The sequence below is a fragment of the Mastigoproctus giganteus genome, chromosome 9, assembly GCF_048544385.1.
Source record: "Mastigoproctus giganteus isolate SK-2022 chromosome 9, ASM4854438v1, whole genome shotgun sequence".
NCBI classification, from domain to species: Eukaryota; Metazoa; Arthropoda; class Arachnida; order Uropygi; family Thelyphonidae; genus Mastigoproctus; species Mastigoproctus giganteus.
This window is the reverse complement of record NC_143583.1, coordinates 119,037,418-119,060,595: the sequence shown is the minus strand read 5'-3', so window position 1 is coordinate 119,060,595 and position 23,178 is coordinate 119,037,418. Positions and strand designations below refer to the sequence as shown.

General features: G+C 38.3%; 1 protein-coding gene across 1 annotated transcript in view; it reads right to left on the bottom strand.

The window, feature by feature from the left end:
- Window positions 1–23,178, bottom strand: part of LOC150080676 (DCC-interacting protein 13-alpha-like) — a gene marked incomplete in the record, with an annotated part of 341,505 nt that overhangs the window by 25,826 nt on the left and 292,501 nt on the right. Inside the window, 1 exon segment of the mRNA XM_090381733.1 lies at window positions 4,066–4,159. Coding sequence (XP_090237859.1) covers window positions 4,066–4,159 — 94 coding nt within the window.

Here is a 23,178-nt window from a genome sequence, read left to right as displayed (position 1 = left end):
TTTTATGACAGAGTAATTAAATGTGTGTACCTGTCCAGTGTAGCACCATCATCTCTGCAACAATTTCAGTGAAGAATGGCATTGGGACTTCATGAGTAACTCTTTATTGACTATGTTGACATCACTACAAAGTTTTAAATTACATGTTTATTTAGAGTTCAAGGTTACTTTCTTCCTCCACTACTTGTTATATAAACATCTACAAATTCTTACACAAGTTGTTTTTATAGAGTTGTTTAATGTTTAATAAAGATGAGAACACAAAATGTGATATTCATTCAAGATATCTGCTACTCTTTGGGAAGAAATGTGAAATATTAAAATTTGACATGCTTCAAATTTAAAAGAGATTTGAAAAAATTTGAAAATGAAAGTGAATAACAGTATCTAATAAACTATATATATGTAGTTTATTAGATACTATAAGTCAGATACTTTTTTTTTTTTTTTTAATTTTAAACAGAATTAATATATTTTTGAAAACAAAAGGTGCAAAAAACCACAGAATTTTTTATTAAAAATTTTGATAAAATAAGTACAGCCACTCTCTGGCTTATGTAATACTCGACTTAAGGAAATTCGACTTTACGTAAGTTTTTGCTGCCCGGTGCAAACTTAAAAATATTGTGGAAATGTATTTTGCATCCCGCAGGAATAAATGAAGGTATCATGAAAATATTGTAAAGTGAAACCAATAACACAGTTTTTTTTTTTTTTTGGTAATTCATTCCAAGACCTCAGAAGTTGAAATTTTTGCTACATAACTAAGCTTTTTATCTCTCTAAAAGATCATTTTTATAATGGAAATTGCACTACACTTTCATCATTATCATATGTTCCATTATAAGAATCAATTTTGAATGCCTTTGTGATATTTTTCTAAAACACGTTTCTGGAGATCACGATCATAAAAGAATGAAAACAATTTGCGCTTTCTGGTTTATTAGGCTTTTCTGTTAGAGCAATTTATTATAAATGGGTAGTAAACTTGATCTTATAGCATTTGCGATAATACCCATAAATGGAATTCTGTGGGTTTTTATGTTACTCTATTATGGTGAAATGAATCCCCCTTCACTGAAAGCTTCAATCATATAAAAAACATAAATTTTCAGAATCTTCTCTTCATTCCTATTTACTTATTACAAGGGAAAGGGACCAACGGAATGTGTAAGTGCTGGCAGTGCTAGGAAACGAAACAAAATTGATTTAGAAATGAAGATGATTAAGAAGTATAACACAGGACAAAGTTTGTCATCTATTGCACAGAATTAGGTCTTGCTGCTTCAACAGTGAATACTATTTTAAGGGACAGTGCATGTATAAAAGAACATGTTAAAGGATCAACACATTTAAGATCAACAGTGATCACAAAACAGCATTCAGGTGCTATATCGGAGATGGAAAAGCTATTAATAATATGGATGGAAAATCAGATTCAGAAGCAAGTGCCCCCGAGTCCAATGGCCATTCAAGCAAGAAGTATTTATGAAGATATTAAGGATAAGTATGGCAAACCCCAAGCCAAGTTCGTGGCAAGCAATGGGTGGTTTAATAGGGTCAAGCATCGCACTGGTTTCCAAAACATTAAAGTATGCTGTGAAGTCGCCAGTGTTGATTCTGCAGCTGCAGAGAAATTGTTGTGTTGCAGAGAAAAGTGTGTTGGAAAAAACCCCTTCTAAATCTCCACAGCCCTCAATTTCTGCAGTGGCTTGCTTATCAAGCTGGAGAGTTACTGGCAATGATACTCGAAAGGTAAAACTTGCTGATGTTATGCCTGTCTCCTCTCTCTTTTTTTGTAATTTTATAATTTTTGTAATTTTGTACACTCCTGTAATTTTTCCTGCACATGAGATAAAAAACTGAATAAATAATTCTATTTACATGTTTGTCAAACATTTCTTTTTTGCCTCAATCAAATTCAATCAAATTTGCAAATGCTGCATAAGCATTTAGGGAAATTCCAACTTACGTAGAGTTCTGAGGAACGCAACCCTTACAAAAGTCAGGGAGAGGCTGTATTGCAATCTATTCAGAAAAGATAAAATATTGGTATTCTCTAAACAGAATTAAAAAAAAAAAACCAAAAACACTTTCCCGAGATTAAAAGTATAATCAGCTGCACTGCCACTATGTTTGCTACACTTTGTTTTGTCACCCTGCATACTAAAAGAAACAGCAAGGGAATGCCTTAAACAATTAAGGTTAATTATGAAGATTCATTAGACTCAGTGGTAATTCTCTTGGACTAGAGAAGTGCCAATGTATCAACAATCCATAAAGCTGGTTCATAGAACAAAGTTTGTAACTACAGACTAGTCAGTCTAACTTCAGCGGTAGGAAAAGTCATGGGGCAATAATAATAAGAATTCAATACAAGGTCATCTGGATAAGAGTGGTTTTCTTAAGGAAACAGCAAGATTTGTAAATAATATCTTGTTTAACTAGTTTGAAAAACTATTAAGAGTGTCACTAATGAGTTGGATGTAGGAAACAAAATTCTCTGTGAAGTGCATACAGACAGTAAAGAGGACCATATTGTCCTGTTAATGATTTATCAAATAATTGCTTGTAGAGATAGGGAGGTTATAATTCCACAGTGCAAGGAAATTGTAATGCCATATTTGGAATAATGTGCCCAGTATGGAGACCAAATATAAAAATAAGAGGTTCTTGAAAGGTCCAAAGATGGGAATGTGCCTGATGAAATTAGCTAAAGGATGCCTTGAAAAGGAGAGCTTTCAATAAGCAGACTACCAGAGCTTGACAACTGGATATCGTAAAGGGGGGGGACTCTAACTGAGAATTAAGGCTTTGAGAGAGGACATTAATTCAAATTAAGGAGGAAGAATTGTAGACTGGATTGTAGGTTACCTTTATCCAATGAGTTGTTAATCATTGGAATAAGTTGCCTTTGGATTTTTCCAAAATCTGAATCTGGGAAAATTCAAAGGCTTGCTAAAGCAGTATCTATGGTAAGTGAGAAACACACAGTGGTAGTAGGTTTTTTTTTTTTGCAGTAAAATCCTGTGGGTTCCTTGCACTGTAAGGTCCATTACCAATATATCAATAAACAACTGATGAAAGCTATGGGATGGTCTTTATCTTTCTCAGGTCTTTACACTGGCTGTAAAGTGTGAAAGATAGGACATTGACACTAAGATATTTGCAAAAATTATTTGCAGATATTTTATTTGCTAAGATTCTCAACATGTACATGCTATACACAATATGGATACATGTCTACTCCATGTAATTTGCTGTAACCTCAACTGAGAAACATCAAGTTGCACAGAAATCCTTCAAGTACTAATACAAGGACTCTGTTGTACCAACCAAAAATGCATTCTTCTTTGCTAAGTTTCATCACATTGGACACTCAGCTAATGTAGCTATGCAAGGAAATGCACCTGCCTCTCAAAATCTCTGAAGGTGTTGCTAAATACTCTGAAATTCTTAAATCTGAAATTCTTAAATGTGGAAATTTTCACTGATATTCAAAGCAACAATAGTAGCACCATAAATATTCTTATTGCAGAACCCATAAACACACACAGCATATCTGCATTTAAAAATGTAAAATGCATGAATATCACATAAAACATGAACTGCATGCTGACATACAACAATCACTTGATTTACTGACATACAACAATCACAGGTTTGATTCAAAGTTGCACATACATGTTCCATGTGTTGCTCTCAACAAAACTATCAGGACTTATCAAAAACCACAGCTCCATTAACCAGTGCAATTTACAAATAAGCCATTAATACATATACTGAGGCCGAGGGTGGTATTTTCAACATTTAACAGGTAATAATAAGTTTATAATTGTCGAGTGTTTGGACCTATGGCAAATAACATTTTCCCTCCATAAATGGCCTCAAGAATAAACTTCTGAAGTTAAGACTGTCACCAATAATCACCCTGTATCAAATATTGCTGATATAATTTGTTTAATCATACATAAATAATGATATATTCTAAATGAATTCTAACAAGCTATGACTAACATAAAACAATAACACAAAATTAAAACGAAACTGTAAAGATGAACATACCTCTTCTGCAGAAGGCTGAACTTCAAAAACATGGCAATGAAATATTGGCGGACTGCTCGGATCAGATCTGGATCTTGAAATAAATCCTAGTAACCTTAGATGGAAAAACATAATTATAAAAAAACATGAGAAATTTTTATTATAAATCTGAGAATTATCACACAGCAATCATTTTCACTACTATTATTATTTTCATTTCATTAACCCTTTCACTGTGAAGGTTGGGACAAGATTAATGAATGGAACAAAGGGTTGCTCTTATGAAGAAAGGCTTACGTTTTGCAAATTACATTGTCTGGAGACTAGGCACCTGCAGGGTGATCTGATTGAGATGTATAAAGCCTTGAATGGTTTGAGAATGCTCAATGCTGATGGGATTCTTCCTCTTGCTCAGAATAATCGCCTGAGAGGGCATAAATTCAAATTGAGTAAAAACAGTTGTAGGATAGATGTGTGGAAGTTTGCCTTTAGCCAGCATGTGGTTGATTGTTGGACAAACTTCCATCTGTCGTTGTAGAAATTGATAGCTTAAATAGATTCAAGACAAACATTTGGAGCGAGTGGATGGGTGAAATTAGATATATATATATTTTTTTTTTTTTTGGCTGATGCTATATAAGCTTGCTTTCTTGCATCATGTGCCTTTACTAATACTAATTAGCATTGGCATTAGTAGAGGCATACGATGCAAGAAAGCAAGCTTATGCAGCATCAGTCAAAAAAAAAAAAAAACCCTCCATTCGTTCCAAATGCTTGTCCAACTCAGCCTTAAATTTATTTAGGCTATCAACTTCCACAACAAAAAATGGAAGTACTACCCGCTGGCTAAAGGCAAATTTCCACACGTCTATTCTACAACTGTCTTTTCTCAATTTGAATCTGTGCCCCCTCAGGTTCTTAATCTGAGCAAGAAGAAGAATCTCATCAGCATTCAGCTTGCTCCAGCTATTCAAGGCTTTATACACCTCAATCAGATCACCTCACAGATGCCTACTCTCCAGGCAGTGCAATTTGCAGAACTTCTTTCTTGGAAAGAGCTACCCTCTGTTCCCCTCACCAAACTTGTTGCCCTTCTTTGTACTTGTTTTAGCAACTCTACATCCTTCCTAAAATGAGGCCTCCAGACCTGTACACAGTACTCTAGGTGTGGCCTGACCATTGCCTTGTATAACAGGATAATCATCTTCCTGTCCCTGCTAGCAAAATTCCTATATATCACTGACAAGACTCCATGACTTGCCCTGGCAGCCTGTTTGCACTGCTCAACGAACTTCATATTCAACTGCACAATTACAGCCCAGGTTCTTTTCACTTTCCACTTCCTTGAGTGTAATACCACGCAGTTAGTACGTTTCTCTTTGGTGATTGCTACCCATATGCAGTACTTTGCATTTGTCAATGTTAAACTTCAGTTTCCACTTCTCAGCCCATTTTCCCAACTTATCTAACTCCATTTGGAGTAGCATACTGTCTTTACTGTTGTTAACAACCCTGTCAACCTTTGTTTCATCTGTAAACTAGGACATTAAATCTGATATACCTTCATCAATATCATTGATAAATATACAAAACAACAATGGGTCCCACACCAAACCCTGGGGAACTCCACTAATAACATCTGTCCATGAAGAGCAGTGTCCATTCATTTCCACTCTCTGCTATCTCCCGCTCAACCATCCCTTTATCCATTGCAGCAACTTGCCTTTAATGCCATACCGCTCCAATTTGTACAGCAGTCTTTCATGTGCAGCAGTATCCAAAGCTTTCCTGAAATCGAAGTACATGATATCAAAATTATTTTTGGCGTTCAGTTCCTTTGTGACCACATCATAGTATCCGATTAAATTAGTCAGACAAGACCCCCCCTTTAACAAACTCATGCTGTCTTAACTATTACTGCAGTCTTGTCTAGATGATCCTGCAATGCTTCTTTAACCAGTGATTCCATTATTTTCCCAGGAACACAAGTTAAACTAACTTGTGTTTAGTTACTTGTGTCACCTTTTGTGTCTATAGTTACTTGTGTCACCTTTTGAAGCCCCTTTGTGAATTGGCAATACATTTGCACACCTCCAGTCCATGGGGACCTCCCCCGAGTCCAAGGAAGCTCTCATAATTATGACTAAGGGTTTGCTTACTTCCTTTGCCACCTCCTTTAATATAACTGGATAGATCCCATCCACCCCAGGTGCCTTTTTTATGTTTAACTTCAACAATTTCTCCTTCACTTTGCTCAGTTATTACAAAATCACTTAGTTCCCTGTTAAGAGTTTTAAAAACTTATGGCATTCCCCTCATTGAATAACTCCTCATGTGTGAATGTAGATGCAAAGTACTCATTCAGTTTATCAGCTACCTGAGCATGATCATCAATAGTCAACCCATCTATGTTAAGTGGTCCAATCTGATTCAAACCTTTCCTTCTGGAGTTTACATAAGTAAAGAACTCTTTGCTGTTTTTCTTTGCATCTTTTGCCAAGGATTTCTCGTAATCTGCCTTCACCTGCCTAACCTCCTTTGTGACTTGATTTCAGACTAGTTTGTATCTGCCATAGGCTTCTCTGTCACCTGATACTTTATATACATCCCATACATTTTTCTTCTCTGCCACAAGTCTCATTAGTTCATCTGACATCCATTTAGGCCTAAACCTTGAACAGTATTTCTTAGTTGAAATAAAAAGCCTATTAGCCTCCAAAATGAAGTCCCTGAAGGCTTTCCATTTAGTATTCAACGTTGGTAACATCAGTTGATCCCACTGTACAGAATTTAAAAACTGTCTGAGACCCCTGTAGTCACCTTTACGAAAGCAATAGTCCTTCCCTTTAGCCTTGATGGTAGTTACATCTTTAAGTAATTCCCACATTGATCAGTACATTGTGATCACTGCTACCTAGTGGTTCCTTTATCTGCACATTCTTAATGCTTGAAGAATCACTACTGATAACCAGATCAAGAGTATTACTCCCTCTAGTTGCCTCCCGAACATGGTGCTGCTGTAGAAAATAATCATCCAATAAATCCACAAAAGCCTTGCTAGTGTATGAGCGACCAACCCACAAATTCCAGTCAATCTCTGAGAAATTAAAATCCCCCATTATAAGACTCTCTGATTTACTAGCCCACTATTTCTCTGCACAATTGCTCATTATACTCATCAGATTCATTAGGGCTATAACACACACCTACTCTCATTTTTCGTTTCAAAGTGCTTATGTCACACCAAATAGACAACATTGCATTGTCCACCAACACCAATTAGATGCACTTCCTTAGATTTTGTGTTTCTTAACTAACAGCATAATCCCTCCTCCTTTCCTGTCTTGTCTATCCTTTCTGTACACACTGTACTCCTAAAATTCCAATTGTGCTGTTGTTGTTTTGGTTTTTAGGAGCATTAGCAACTAAGGCCATATTGCTCGGGGAAATGCGGTGGTCATTCCTTGACCTTTCCGCATCCTCTGTATTTGGTGGTGACGGGCTCGAACCCCGGTCTAATCAAGAAGCGTGTGCTACGCACTGCTGCTCCTTCCCACCTGGCTACGGAGGCGCCTCCAATTGTGCACTGCTTATGTCTGTGTGACACCATGTCTCTGATATCCCAACGATATTTGCCTTTGATGTCTTGATTAGCACTGCAAGCTCATCAAATTTATTAACTACACTCCTAGCATTGGTATACATGCAAGTATATATGCACCTATTTCTACTCTTAATTACCCTAACACAGCCTATGTATTTACTTGTTCCACTACGACTCCTAGCAGTCCTGGAAATCCCCATTGCCTTGCTTTCCCTTTATCTATTGTATCAACTTACAATGGATACTTGTTCCACTACGACTCCTTGCAGTCCTGGAAATCCCCATCGCCTTGCTTTCCCTTTATCCATTGTATCAACTTGCTTTTAATGCCATACCGCTCCAATTTATACAGCAACCTTCCATGTGCAACGCTATCAAAAGCTTCCTGAAATCCAAGTTGCGGTGGTTATAAAATAAGTTTCCCTATTCAGGAGACCCTAGTGTCAAAACAGTTAGAGTTAGTGCTGCGAAAATCGGTGGGTATGTCATTTAGAGTATGGGGAAGCGATCTGTAAAAGAAAAAAAAAAAAAAAAAAATTAGTTCAAATTTCCACCACCAGGGGAAAAAGTGCTGCAGATATGAAAAAGTTGTCCTTTATTTCAAGACATGCTGCTTACGCAAATAACTTTTTTCTTTTCTTTTTTTTTTTTAGTTGTTCAGGCATCTGCTTCTGTGGCCATAATGCACCTCCCAAAGTTTTTGCATTTTACTCTGATCCAAGCCTGAGGCGGAATTCGAACCCGCGGCCTTGGGGTTGTCAGGCAGGCACTTTACCCACATGGCTAGCCCGGTCGGTGCAAATGACATCCTGTTAGATAAAAGCAGAAAGAAAAAATCCACCATCAATAACCATTATGCTCTTACAAAAAAGGAACTTGCTCTTTCAGTAAAACTGTTTTACCAGAATAATAGTAATGCTAATGCAGCACTACATGAATATCAGAAACTTAAGTTTGCATAAAGGACCTTTGATGTCAGTGAGGTTTCGAAAACTAATAAAGAAATTTGAAGTGACTGGGGAGTTAGGTGTAATTCCAGGCAGGGGACAACCACGTATCGGAACGGAGGTAGTGGATGAAGTAGAGGATGCAATGGTCAGAATGCGAAACACTACCCGTGAGTAGTGCCAGAGGTGTGTCAAGAGACTTGAACCTTCCTTGGTCTACTGTACGTAAAGTGCTTCGAATAATTTTACGCTGGTTCCTGTACAAGTAGTGCAAGAACTAAAGTCTTGTGATCAGCAACAACGAATAGACTTTGCTCTACGATTTCTGGCTCCTATGGACCTTGACAATACATGGGCTCGAATGATATTGTGGTCTCATGGGGCTGTAAATGCACAAAACTGTCGAATATGGGGAACTTCTCGTCCAAGGGGGCTCACATATCTGGTAAGTGTGGGCTTGGCACACCCAGGGTCCTGAGCTGGATATCATCATTCTTCTCTTTCTTGGTGATTGCCTTCTACTTTTCTCTCTCTCTCTATCTCTCAGGGTAACTCGGAAATTTATTTATTTTTTTTTTTTTTTTTGGCTGGTGCAGCATAAGCTTCAGGCTTCCTTGCACTATATAGCTAATAATAATAATAATCTGTTGTGCATTAAAGACCACTACAAAGTCCATACGTCACAGTATGGTGTGGATTCATGGCAGAGTTTATAATCGGACCACTTTTTTTTGAAGAGTCTACACCTGAAGGCCCTGTAAGGTGTACGGTAACTAGTGCACAGTACTGTGCTTTTCTAATAGATCACATTATTCCTGCTCTGCAAGAAAGGCAATGCTTAGAGACCGTAATGTTCATGCAAAATGGTACCTCTCCTCATGTTGGCTGACAAGTGAAGGAAGTGCTCCATTCAATATTTGGAAAAGATCACATTGTTTCTAGAGACTTTCCACAGTTCTAGCCAGTCGGATCACCAGATCTCAATCCATGATTTCAGGCTATAGGGATACCCGAAAGACAGAGTTTACCGTGGTGGCATACAGACACTTGTTTTGAAAGCAAGCATTAAATAGCATGTAGCCAACACCCCCCAATGAGACACTATGCGAAACTGTGTTGCACCACGCAGTCCTCTGTTTTCAGAATGTCATCTCAAGTGAAAAAAAAAGCACATAAAACAATATCTGTAGATTTTGAAATTCTGATATTAAAATCTAATCCTAAGTTAAGTATTCCATCTCATGTTTACAGTACCAATTTCTCCACTGGTGGCAGAAATTTGACCTAATTTTTGTTCTTCTACAAATTCTCCACACACCCTAAATGACATACCCACCGAGATTTTCACAGCGCTATCTCTAACTGTTTTGACACTAGTCTCCTGAATAGGGAAACTTATTTTATAACCACCTGGTATATGATATCAAAATTATCTTTTTCATCCAGTTCCTCTGTGACCACATTATAGTAGCCAATCAAATTGGTAAGACAAGACTTCCCCCTTGACAAACCCATGCTGTGTCTAGGTGATCCTGTATCACATCTTTAACCAGTGATTCCATTATTTTCCCCGGAAGAGAAGTTAAACTAAGAGATCTATAATTATTTATGTCATCCTTTGATACCCCTTTTGTGAACTGGGGATACAGTTGCACATCTCCAGTGCACAGGGACCTCCCCTGAATCTCTCTCATAATTACGGCTAAGGGCTTGCTTCCTTCCCTCGCTGCCTCCTTCAATATAATTGGATAGATTCCATACAACCCATGTCTTTTTTTATGTTTAATTTCAATAACTTCTCCTCCACTTTGCTTTCCATTATTGCAAAATCATTTAGCTCCCTGTCAGAGTTTAGTAAACGTCTGTCCTCCCCTTCCATACAGAATTCCACACATGTGAATGCAGATGCAAAATACTCATTTAGTTTGTCAGCTATCTGAGCAGGATTGTCAACAGTCAAACAATCAATATCAAGTGGACCAATCTGATTCATCCCCTTCCTTTTATCTCATTATACCAGATATAACCCCAGGGGCTGACATTTGGTGAGTATGGGCTTGGAAGAGTGATGATATCCAGCCCATGGTCCTGAGCTGGATACCATCACTCTTCTCTTTCTTGGTGACTCGTTCTCTCTCTCTCTCTCTCTCTCTCTCTCTCTCTCTCTCTCTCTCTCAGGGTAACTCACAAATTTTTTTTGGGTGGTGCAGCAAAAGCCTCAGGTTTCCTTGCACCATATGGCTAATGATGATAATAATAAAAATAATAACAGAAAATGAATGAATTCTACGAGTAATAATAATATATTATAAACATTTAGTAGTAGTAGTAATAATAGAGGAATGTGATGCAAGAAAGCATGAGTATGAGCTTATATAGCATCAGTCAAAAAAAAAAAAAAAAAAAAAAAGGAAAAAGAAAAAATTTTTTTTTTTCCAACCATTCTCTCTAGAAGTTTGTCTTGTTTCTCCTTGAATTTATTTAAGCTATCAACTTCCACAATGACAAATAGAAGTTTGCTCCAGAATTAACCACTCACTGGCTAAAGGCAAATTTCCATCTATTCTACAACTGTCTTTCCTCAATTTGAATTTATGTCCCCTCAGGTTCGTAATCTGAGCAAACAGAAGAATCTCATCAGAATATAACGTGCTCAATCCATTCAAGGCCTTATACACCTCAATCAGATCGCCTCGCAGGTGCCTAAGTCTTCAGCCGCTGCAATTTACAGAACTTAAGCCTTGTTGCCCTTTTGTCTACACGCTCAAGCAACTCTACATCCTTCCGAAAATGAGGCTCCAGACCTGTACGCAGTACTCAAGACGTGGCCCGACCATTGCCTTATACAAAGGGATAATCACCTCCTTTTTCCCTGCTAGCAAAATTCCTGTATTTCATTGACAAAACCCCATGACCTGCTCTGGCAACCTGTCTGCATTGCTCAGAAAACTTCATATCTGATTGCACAATCACTCCCAAGTCTTTCATTTTCTACCACCAACTGCGTACCATACAATTGGTACATTTCTCTGGTACGTTGATAAGTTCTTCTACCCATATGCAGTACAGGTAACTCTCGTATAACATGGTTATTAGGTTCCTGTAAAATGTTGTGTTGTGTGAAACAATGTTATACGGGACTAAGAAAAAGTACAAAAAGGGGGATTACGTTCCAAAAGCTACCAAAAATACACTATTTCGTTAACAAAATGCAAACAAATATACACCATTCTAGATTTCGTGTATCTTCTGCTCGCTTTAAAAAAAATCAATAATTTGGGTTTGTTTGCTTTTGCTTGATAAATCTTTGTGAATTTCATCATATGGAATTAAACATTTTTGAAGCTCCCTTTTGAATTTTGGGGTCTTTTCATTCAAGAATCTGCATTCCAAAAATAAGATTATAAATTCTCGGCTAACTTTATGCCTTCCTGTATGCTTTTTAGTGTAAAATTTAAAAGTCTAGAATTTTCAATTGTGATATTATCATCATCTGAATTGATTTGATTTTACCTCGGATGCCATTTGCACCAAATTGCTACGCCGGCTTCTCTTTCTACCAGTAATTCTTGAATGTCTTCAGTAATCATATATTTTTTTAATATTTTTAGGAGAATTGGCAACTAAGGCCATGTTAATCTATGTATATTGTCTATAAATTGCATGTGTCCTCAAGTTGATTTTCTGTTTTGCTGGACAAAAACCCGAATTTCAGGAGAAAAACCATGCTACCCTCGCCCGAACCAGACTACCTCATCCACATTGTGAAAAAGACCCATAAAAATTCCTCCCTTCATCGACGGGATTCGAACTCTGGTCTTTTCCAGCCAGTGTGGGGAGGAGGGCGATTCTAAGAACCATGCTAACCACGAGGGCTTCAGTAGCCATATCATCAAAACCTTCCTCAAAACCTTTCTACCACCAACTGTGTACCATATAGTTGGATATTTCTCTGGTACGTTGATAAGTTCTTCTACCCATATGCAGTACAGGTAACCCTCGCATAACATGGTTATTAGATTCCTGTAAAACGTCATGTTGTGCGAAACCATGTTATACAGGACTAAGAAAAAGTACAAAAAGGGGGTACAAGACTAAGAAAAAGTACAAAAATTGATGTGATAGTAGAACTTGCTACGTCAGTAGCAAGTTCTACTATCACACCAATTCCATTTTCTGCCCGTTCGATCATATTTCCTTCCAACACACACCTGTTGACAGTTTTACTTCTTTCTCAGCGATAAAGCTCCGATTCTGATGCAGTCCACAATTGAGAAATGTTTCCATGCCTCCATTACTTCTTTCCAAAATCCATTGTAACAATTTTCTGATATAACAAGTTTTAAAGGTGGATATAATGTCTTAATCTAATGGGTGAATGAAAGAAGTTGTATTAACCCAGGAACAACTGTGGCGGTAGGAATATTGTTGTTGTTGTGTTTGAATTTTTCTGGTGCAAAGGCTACTTAGGCCATATTGCACCTATCATAGTAGTTAGTACTAATTTTATTGGCTTCTATGGAAGCAGCTAGAAATGGTTATATAAACCTATTCGTTTCAGAAAGGAAAAAAATTCTGTAAGGTTTGAATTTTCGCCTATGATATGACGAAGTGACAATTCTTTTAAGTTTGACAGAGAAGTGAATGAAATTAGACGGGAGTTGTTATGCAAGGTGCATTCCAGGAGTATGTGTTTTACTGTGAGTGGCCTGTGGCAATGTGAACACTGTGGAGGGTCATTACCCGATAACAGAAATAGATGGGTCAAATGGGTGTGGCCTATTCGGGCTCTGGCCAGGACAACCTCTTCTTGTCTGTTTGTGCGAAAATTGGAGGCCCATAATTGGGGTATAGGTTTAATTTCAAGGAGTTTGTTATGCATCTGCGTTTGCCATTGTAGTGTCCATCGTTCCTTACATATATTTCGTATATGGATTTTGTAGTCACTGAGCGGGACCAGAAAATTCATTGGGGATGTGCTGGATGGATGCTTGGCAGCATCATCTGCAATTTCGTTTCCTGGTATTCCAGTATGGCCTGGGATCCAGCAGAAGACAATGCTTTGCCGATGATCTCGGAGACGAATCAACTCTGATCTGATTTGCTGTAGTAATGGATGAGTAGATGGGGAAATCTTTTGTATTGCTAATAGGGCACTTTGCGAGTCTGTGTAGAGTATGCTCTTTTCGATTGAGAGATGGAAAATGATTTCCAGAGTAAGCTTTATGGCATATAATTCAGTGGTGAAACTACTGCATTCTGTTGGAAGTGACACAGAAGTGATAGTGTCATGGAATACCACTGCTGCAGCTGATCCATTCTCGGACTTTGAACCGTCAGTATATATTTTCGCGAAGTCGGGATAGCATTGTAGATGTGCAATGTGGAGTTGCTGGATGTTAGTACTCGTTAAAGAGTGTTTCGCCCATTGGTGGAAATAATTATCACAACACGGCATGATGACAGACCATGGAGGAACGTAATCTATAGGTTCTTGGTGGACTTTGAGTTGTATGTTCCAGTTTTCTGCTAGTTCCATTAACCTAATACCTGCAGGCCTAATTGCTTGTGGTTTGTTTCTATAAAAGGTCTTGAGTGGCGGATCATTAAATATTGACCAATCGGGATGGGTCGACTGGCTTTGAACCTTGGTTGCGTAGTTCAGTAATAACATCTTTCTTCTGATGTTTAGAGGAGCTTCGTAGGCTTCCACATAAAGACTTTGCACTGGTGATGTTCTGAACGCACCTAAAGCTATTCTTAGAGCTGAATGTTGAATAGGGTTCAGACGAGATAAGGTACTTTCCCTAGCAGAATCGAAGACAGGTGCGCCATAGTCCAGACGAGATCTAATTATGGATCTATATAAGTGAAGCAAGGTGTAACGATCTGCTCCCCAGGTTGTTGCTGATAAGGCTCTGAGTATGTTCATTTTCTTTTGGCAAGCTGTCCGGAGATGTTCAATGTGTTTATGATAGTTTAACTTACTGTCAAAAATTAAGCCAAGCAGACGAATACTATTCGCAATTGGAATAAGATGGATATCTAATCGGAGTTCAGGATCAGGATGCATTTTACGCATGGTGCAGAAATGAATGGCAGTAGATTTCTGGCTGGATAGTCTGTAACCGTTTTGTGTCATCCAAATCTGGATCTGATTTATTGATATCTGCAATTGTCTCTCAATGTAGTTCATGTTTTGAGAGTGGCAGGAGATTGTTAGATCATCGGCATAAAGGTATGAGTCCACTGTTTTCGGAATAATTTCAGTTAAGTGATTAATTCTAATTGCGAATAGAGTAGCGCTGAGAACGGACCCTTGAGGGATTCCTTCTTCCTGAACAAACTTTTTAGAGAGAGTTCCCCGGTAACGAACTTGAAAGGATCTTTGTTCTAAAAAATTTTGGATGAAATATGGCAAATTTCCTCTCAGGCCAAGAGAATGTAGATCCTTTAAAATGCCAAAACGCCATGTGGTGTCAAAGGCTTTCTCAATATCCAGACAGACCATAACGAGATGCTCCTTTTTGATGAATGCATTTCTGATATTTGCTTCGGCTTTAATCATAAGGTCCAATGATGATCGATTTTTTCTGAATCCAAATTGAATGTTATTGATTAACTTTTGGGACTCAAGATACCAAGTCAGGTGGCTGTGAATCATTTTTTCGAGGGTTTTGCTCAGACAGCTGGTAAGTGAAATTGGTCTGTAGTTTTGAGGAACAGAAGGGTCTTGACCAGGTTTTGGGATTGCCAGAACGTAGGAATGACGCCAGGAGCTTGGGTATGTATGTTCAGTAAATATTCGATTGAGGAAGAACAGCAGTGATGACTGTGACTTTGTATTTAAATTTTTAAGCATTATATAAAATATCCCATCAGGGCCAGCAGCGCTATTCCTTGTGTTGGTAAGAGCATGCTGAAGTTCAACCATGGTAAATGGTTGATTATATTTTAGTGCACATCTGTCAGTGAAATTCAGTTTGGATTTTTCAGTTACACCTTTAATTTTTTGAAACGATTGGTCATAAGAAGTTGAGGAGGACAACTGGGAAAATACAGATCCTAGTGCATTTGCGATTTCTGCAGGAGTAGAGAGTTCCTGTCCATTCCAGTTAATAAGTGGAGTAGATGTTGGAGGAATTTTGCCATTTAACAATTTTATCTTATTCCAGATCAGTCTGATGTCTGTATTTTTATTAACTGAGGAAGCGAATTTAATCCAAGATTCTTTTTTTGCTTTCCGTCTGATATAACGGGCTCTTGCTCTAAGTCGCTTATAATTAATAAGATTGGAAGTGGTTGGATGTTTGTGGAATTGATTCCAAGCTTTGTTTTTCTGTTTTTTTGCATTGTTGCACTCTTCGTTCCACCAATAATTTAATTTTCGCCTTTTCCTGACTTGGTATTGTGGAATTGCAGCGGTTGCAGCTGTTAGAATTTGGTTTGTTATATGTTCAGTAACATGGTTGATAGAAGAGCTCTGTATGATATGGTTGTCGAACGAGACAAGCGTGCTATATTTTATCCAGTCAGCCTTTGGAAATTTCCATTTTACTGGATTGTCTGTTGGTAATGAACAGGAAGTTTGAACTTTGCATATTATTGGGAAATGATCGCTGTTGTGAGGATCGTTAATAGTTGCCCACTGGATACTTGGAAAGAGCACTGGAGAGCAGATGGAAAGGTCTATTGCGGAGGTTGATCCGGTAGGAAAATGAACATATGTAGGAGCGCCAGTATTTAACAACGTTAGATCCTGTCTATCTATTAACGTTTCAACAAGTTTTCCACGCCTGTCTAAGCTGGATGAACCCCATAATGGGTGGTGAGCATTAAAGTCACCTAGTAGACAGAAGGGAACTGGTAGTTGCAACACAAGATCTTCGATTTCCTGAATAGAATATGGACGATTAGGTGGAAGATAAATTGAGACCAATGTAACGGTGATTCCAATTACTATGCGTGCGGCAACAGCTTCTAAAGAGGTTTGCAATGGAATGCATCTGGAAGGAACTCTTGAGTCCAACAGGATGGCTACTCCTCCATGAGCACTATTAGTGTCAGATCTATCTTGTCTGTAGATGGTGTAATTTTTGACTGTAGTGGAAACTTGGGGTGTCAAGTTGGTTTCCTGTAGGCACATAGCTACAGGATTGAAGCACTGAATTAGTTCATTGATATCATCTATGTTGCTGCGAAAGCCTCTACAATTCCATTGAATGATGCGTTCCATTATTTGGTTTTGTTTGTGGAAGATGTATCTGACTGCTTTTTATAAGTTGATTGTTTATGACGGTCCGGTTTTGGTTTTTCTTTTCGGGGAAAGGTGGGACGTCCCGATTCATTGCTATCGTCCATATCATCTTCTGCGTGTATTTCAAGCAGTTCTTCTTGACCGATAGAATCAATTGTATCCATGCTTGTTAGATCTGATACTTTTGTCTCAGCAGAATACGATCTTTGCAAATTTTCTGCTGCCTGACGATGCGGAAGTCTCTGGGTTGGAATTGTGAGTGGGGTGTTATTGCTTTGGTCTATTGAATTTGGTTTAGATGGATGCTGGATCAAGAGTACTGATCGTGCCCAGTCTGATATTGATATTTTTGGAGAGATGGATACTTCCGTCTGACATGTCACTGATTCTTGTCTGAGAGTCGTAGAAGCATAAGTGCGTTTTGGCATACTTAAGTTGATCTGTTTTTTCGCTTCTTGGTAAGAGACTTTATTTTCAATTTTATATTTTTGTATTTTTTTTCCTATCTTCCATAGTTCACAGTCTTTGGAGTAGGCTGGATGTTTGCCACTACAATTAGGACACTGTGGTGTTGGAGCTTTGCATTCTGCTTGCATGTGATTCTTGCAGCTGCAGTTTGGACATATAGCATCTCCACGGCATGCTGTCTGAGAATGGCCGAACTTTTGACATTTAAAGCATCTGAGCGGATTTGGGATATATGGCCTAATGCGGCAATTCAAGTAACCTGCTTTGACAGAACCCGGTAGATTTGGAGTACTGAAAGTCAAGATTATGTTTCGTGTGGGAGTTAAGTTGCCGTCTTTTCTGATCATGATACGTTTTGCTTGAGACACATTTTGTTCTTTTAGCTCCTGGACAATTTCTTCCTCAGAAACATATAATAGATCCCATTCCGAGATCACTCCTTTGGAAGAATTTAGTGTGTTGTGTGGTGTAACCTGAATTGGTATTCCGCTTAAAGAAGTAAGTTGCAGTAGTAATTCAGAATGTCTTGAGTACGATGTCTCTACTAGTAGATCTCCTGATTGGAGACGTTTAACCATTTTTGGTGAACCTGCAGCGTTTTCTAGGCATCTCTGGATGATGAAAGGTGAGAGCTTGCTCACAGGTTGGGATGACAAAGAGTGTATTATGAGGAAAGCTGGAGATTCCTGTTTCCTAGTGTCCTTTTTCTGTCTCTTTGAAAGAGAGAAGTCATTGTCGGTGTCATTGTCGTGTTCATGTTGAGAGCACTTCGGCTCTAAACGTGGAAATTCACTTATTTCCATCTTTGCTCCTTTTCGCCCCGAGGGTTGGTTTTTCCCCCAGGTTACCGGCCCCGCCACGTGGAGGCAGGAGCGGTGCCACCAGTGACCAAGCGGTTGTTTAAGTTAGTAGATTTGGTTAGTGATATATATAAGGAATAAGAAAAGAAAGGTGGATTGCCTTTCTGGGTTCTTACTTTTGACTTTTAAAGCACAGAACCACTTCAAGTAAATAAGATAACAGCCGCACTTGAAAATAAAGAAACTATATCACTTTGGAGATCACTCTATAATCACTGGAAGAAAATCGCTTGTCACTATCGCTTGGCACTCGGGGCCGGTAGGAATATAACTTCAACGTTTGGATGATTTAATTTTTTGGATGGCCTGGTGTGCTATCCAATAGTAATAAAACTTTGAAATCTAGATTTTTCCACAAGTTCAATAGCACAGAGCATAACATGGGAATTTCCCAACAGAATAAAATACATGGATTTCTCAATATTTTTTTTTCGACTAGTGAGTCAACAGCAGGGATTCAAAAAGAGTGGAAACGGTGAAAAATTACATCCAACATAATAGTAGGGTTCCCCCCCGGCAAAAGCTCAAAGATACCACGTTATGCGAGGTTTACCGAAATTCTCTAACCATATTAGATCAAAACCGTGTTATATAAGTAGCATGTTGTGTGAGGATTGCTGCAATTTATCAATCGTGTTAGAGCGAAACCGTGTTGTAGAAGTACTGTGTTATACGGGGGTTGCCTCTTCTCAGCCCAAAATTTCTAGATCTTGTTGCAGTAGCACATTGCCATTACTGTCAAAACAATCCTGCCAACCTTTGTATCATTGTATCATCTGCAAACTGGTGAATATTTATTTTTGGATACTACAATGTGGTCACAAAGGAACAGGGTGTAAAAAATAATTTTGATATCATATACTTGGATTTCAGGAAAGCTTTTGATACTGTTACACATGAGACTGCTGTACAAATTGGAGCGGTATGGCATTAAAGGCAAGTTGCTGCAATGGATAAAGGGATGGTTGAGCGGGAGATGGCAGAGAGTGGTAATCAATGGACACTGCTCTTCATGGACTAATGTTATTAGTGGAGTCCCCCAGGGTTCGGTGCTGGGCCATTGTTATTTTGTGTATTTATTAATGATATCGATGAAGGTATATCAGGCTTAATATCCAAGTTTGAAGATGAAACAAAGGTTGGCAGGTTTGTTAATGATAGAAAAGACAGTATGCTACTGTAACAGGATCTGGAAAAGTTAGGTAGATGGGCTAAGAAGTAGCAACTGAAGTTAAATATTGACAAATGCAAAGTACTGCATACGAATAGCAGTAACCCAAGAGAAACGTACCAACTATGTGGTACTACACTCAGGGAGGTGTAGAATGAAAAAGACCTGGAGATAATTGTGCAGTCGGATATGAAGTTCTCTGAACAGTGCAGACCAGCTGCCAGAGCGATCATGGAGTTTTGTCAATGATATATAGGAATTTTGGTAGTAGAGACAAGGAGGTGATTATACCTTTGTAGAAGGCAATGGTCAGGCCACACCGTGAGTACTGCGTACAGGTGTGGAGGCCTCATTTTAGGCAGGATGTAGAGTTGTTAGAACGAGTACAGAGAAGGGCAACGAGTTTAGTTAGAGGAATAAAGGGGTTCACTTACCAGGAGAAGCTTAAATTCTGTAAGTTGCAGTATGTGGAGACTAGGCACCTGCGAGGTGATCTGATTGAGGTGGTGTTGTTTGTTGTTGTATTGGTTTTTTTAGGAGTATTAGCAACTAAGGCCATATTGCTCCGGGATATGCGGTGGTCATTCCTTGACCTTTTCGCATCTCCCGTATTTGGTGGTGACGGGCTCGAACCCCGGTCTAATCAAGAAGCATGTGATTGAGGTGTACAAGGCCTTGAATGGTTTGAGCAGGCTCAATGCTGATGGGATACTTCCACTTGCTGAGATTAAGAACCTGAGAGAGCACAGATTCAAATTGAGGAAAGACAGTTGTCGAATAGATGTGTGGAAGTTTGCCTTTAGCCAGCAAGTAGTTGCTTGCTGGAACAGACGTCCATCTGTTGTTGTGGAAGTTGATAGCTTAAATAAGTTTAAGGCTGAACTAGACAAACATTTAGAGTGACTGGATGGGTGAAATGGGAAGTTTTTTTTTTTTTTTGTTTGATACTCTATAAGCTTGCTTTCTTGCATCATATGCCTCAAGTAATGCTAATGCTAACTTCGACACTAAGCCTGACATACCTTCAATAATATCACTGATAAATATACAAAGCAGTGGGCCCAACGCCGAACCCCGGGGGACTCCACTGATAACATTAGTCCACAAAGAGCAGCATCCACTGATTACCGCTCTGTCTTCTCCCACCCTTTTATCCATTGTAGCAACTTACCCTTAATACCATACTGCTCCAATTTGTACAGTAATCTTTCATGCACAACAAAGTCAAAAGCTTTCCTGAAATCCAAGTATATGATATCAAAATTATTTTTTGCATCTAGTTCCTTCGTAACTACATCATAGCATCCAATCAAATTTGTCAGACAAGACTTCCCCTTAACAAACCTGTCTGAATTGTTACTGCAGTCTTATCTAGATAATCCTGCAATGAATCTACCAATGACTGCATTATTTTGCCCGGAACAAAAGTTAAGCTAACTGGGTCTGTAATTACCCAATGACTGCATTATTTTGCCCGGAACAAAAGTTAAGCTAACTGGGTCTGTAATTACTCATCATCCTTAGATCCCCCCCCCCCCGCTTTGTGAATTGGGGATACATTTGCACATCTCCAGTTTGACTACTTATCCAGGTAGAATCTCCACCTTGCATGGGAAGAGATTTAATTTGTAACTGTCAGTTTTCTCCGTTAAGCCACCCTCAAAACACTGTTACACTTTTGTGTGTGTGAACATGCCATTATGGCTGCTGTTGTAGTAAAAATAGTACTCATCCTCCAGTCTTGATATCATTCTACATTCAAAATCAGTAACATTGCTTTCTTAGTTTATCGTTGCAAATTTACCATTAAGATCTGTTAGGAATGGTTGCTATCAGCTTGTATGTAAAGCTGTGTCATAATGGCATATACTGGTATACTGAATTCTGTTCTTAATAAACAGTTTATTAAATGAATTTCATAAATATAAATATAAAATTACTTTTTAGGTATGTTTGCAAATGTGTAAGAACCTATTAGTTTCAGCAAGTCGATCAAGATGTAACAGTTCAACTCCCAGTGAACAAATTTCAGCCATCCAAATGGCGGGGAGGGGGAGAGGCCTAAATTCTATTTGTCAGATTTTAATGAAATTAAGTTAAACAAATAGCAGTTGGACTATTTATTTATTTTCTAGGTGGTGGATGACTCTGATCAACCAGTGAAATACCACACTGCTTATTAGAGGCTTGGAGTGGTGAAACCCATGTTTAGTCTCCAAGCTCCAGCAAATGCCCTATTTTGTTTCCATCATGCAGTGTGATTGATATTTTTTGAGGTTATGATAAGCATCATGGTAGATCCAATCTTCTTTACATTTCAAGGGTACATTTCTAAAACTGTGTTTGCAGGCAGGCAGCTAGATAGCCCACCAGACTGAACCTACTTTGGGGGGGGGGGAATAGAGAGAGCGAGAGAGAGAGAGAGAGAGAGAGAGAGAGAGAGAGAGAGAGAGAGAGAGGGAGAGAGAGAGGGAGAGAGAGAGAGAGGGAGAGAGAGCGAGAGAGAGACGTTTGTTTGTTTGTTATTTGGTTTTTAGGAGCATTAGCAACTAAGGCCATATTGCTCTGGGAATATGCGGTGGTTATTCCCTTGACCTTTCCGCATCCTCCGTATTTGGTGATGGGCTCGAACACCACTCTAATCAAGAAGCGTGTGCTACAAACTGCTGCTCCTTCCCACCTGGTTACGGAGGTGCCTCGAGAGAGAGAGAGAGAGAGAGAGAGAGAGAGAGAACAAACTAGTAGTTTTAATTTTGTAATATCACTTAAACAAATTGGCATCACTTTGTGGAAAAAGCTTTATTTAACAAAATAAACAATGTAATTTTATACCTCAAAAAGTAAGTCAGATGAATATGCTCCCATATTACTTAGGCAACTTTCTAATCTATGCTCAAAATTTTCCATGATGCAAAGTAACAAGTTTCATCCTGAAAAATCAATATCAATCAATAAAAATTATTAATAACAACAATCATCAACCACTGATTTCTAGTAGAAGATTCTCTTTTAATTCAGCATTACTCAAAGGGCAATAAAAAAAAAAATTTCTTTTGGATATTTCCACAGAAAAAATTAATTTGCATTGGAGTTGGGAACTTTGAAAACCAAGCAATGTTGCCAAATCTTGAAAAACACATGACTATAAAACAAATTAAGCAAGACCTATATATTGACACAAGAAGTGTGGGTTGTCATGCAATACTGTTGGAATTAAAAAATCTGCACTGATAAGGAGGATGGTCCTGTGATTCCAAATGTTGTAACTGCACACCATACTGTAACTCTTGGATTGTGCAACAATTTTTCATGCAGTTTTCTATAATTTCTCTGCTGCATTAAAAGAGAAGATGTCAAAATAAATCAGAATGATTGATGAAAATTTGTTACATTGTCAATGAAAATTTTCAGCATAGATTAGAGTTATGTAACTAACAAGGGAGCATGTTTATTCAACTTATTTTTTAAGAATACTGCATTATTTACACTTAAGTTTATTTCACAAAATTGTCGTCTTCAGCTGATATTACAAAATAAAAACTGCTAGTTTGCAGTGCTGCACCCTGGATATATCTAAATACACTGCCTTACCATTAATATCCGGACACTTTTTTTTTTTTTTTTTGCCTAAAGGCAAGAGCTTTTATTCTGTCATTTAATATTTTGCGATGAAACCTTTTGCTTTTATGACGGCCTTCAATCTTTGCGGCATACTCTCAACCATCTTTTTATAAATGTCAGGTGATATGTTCCTCCACTTGACCTTTAACGCAGCCACCAGTTTGGCCTTGTTCTTTGGGCATCCTTGATGGATGTGCACATACCCA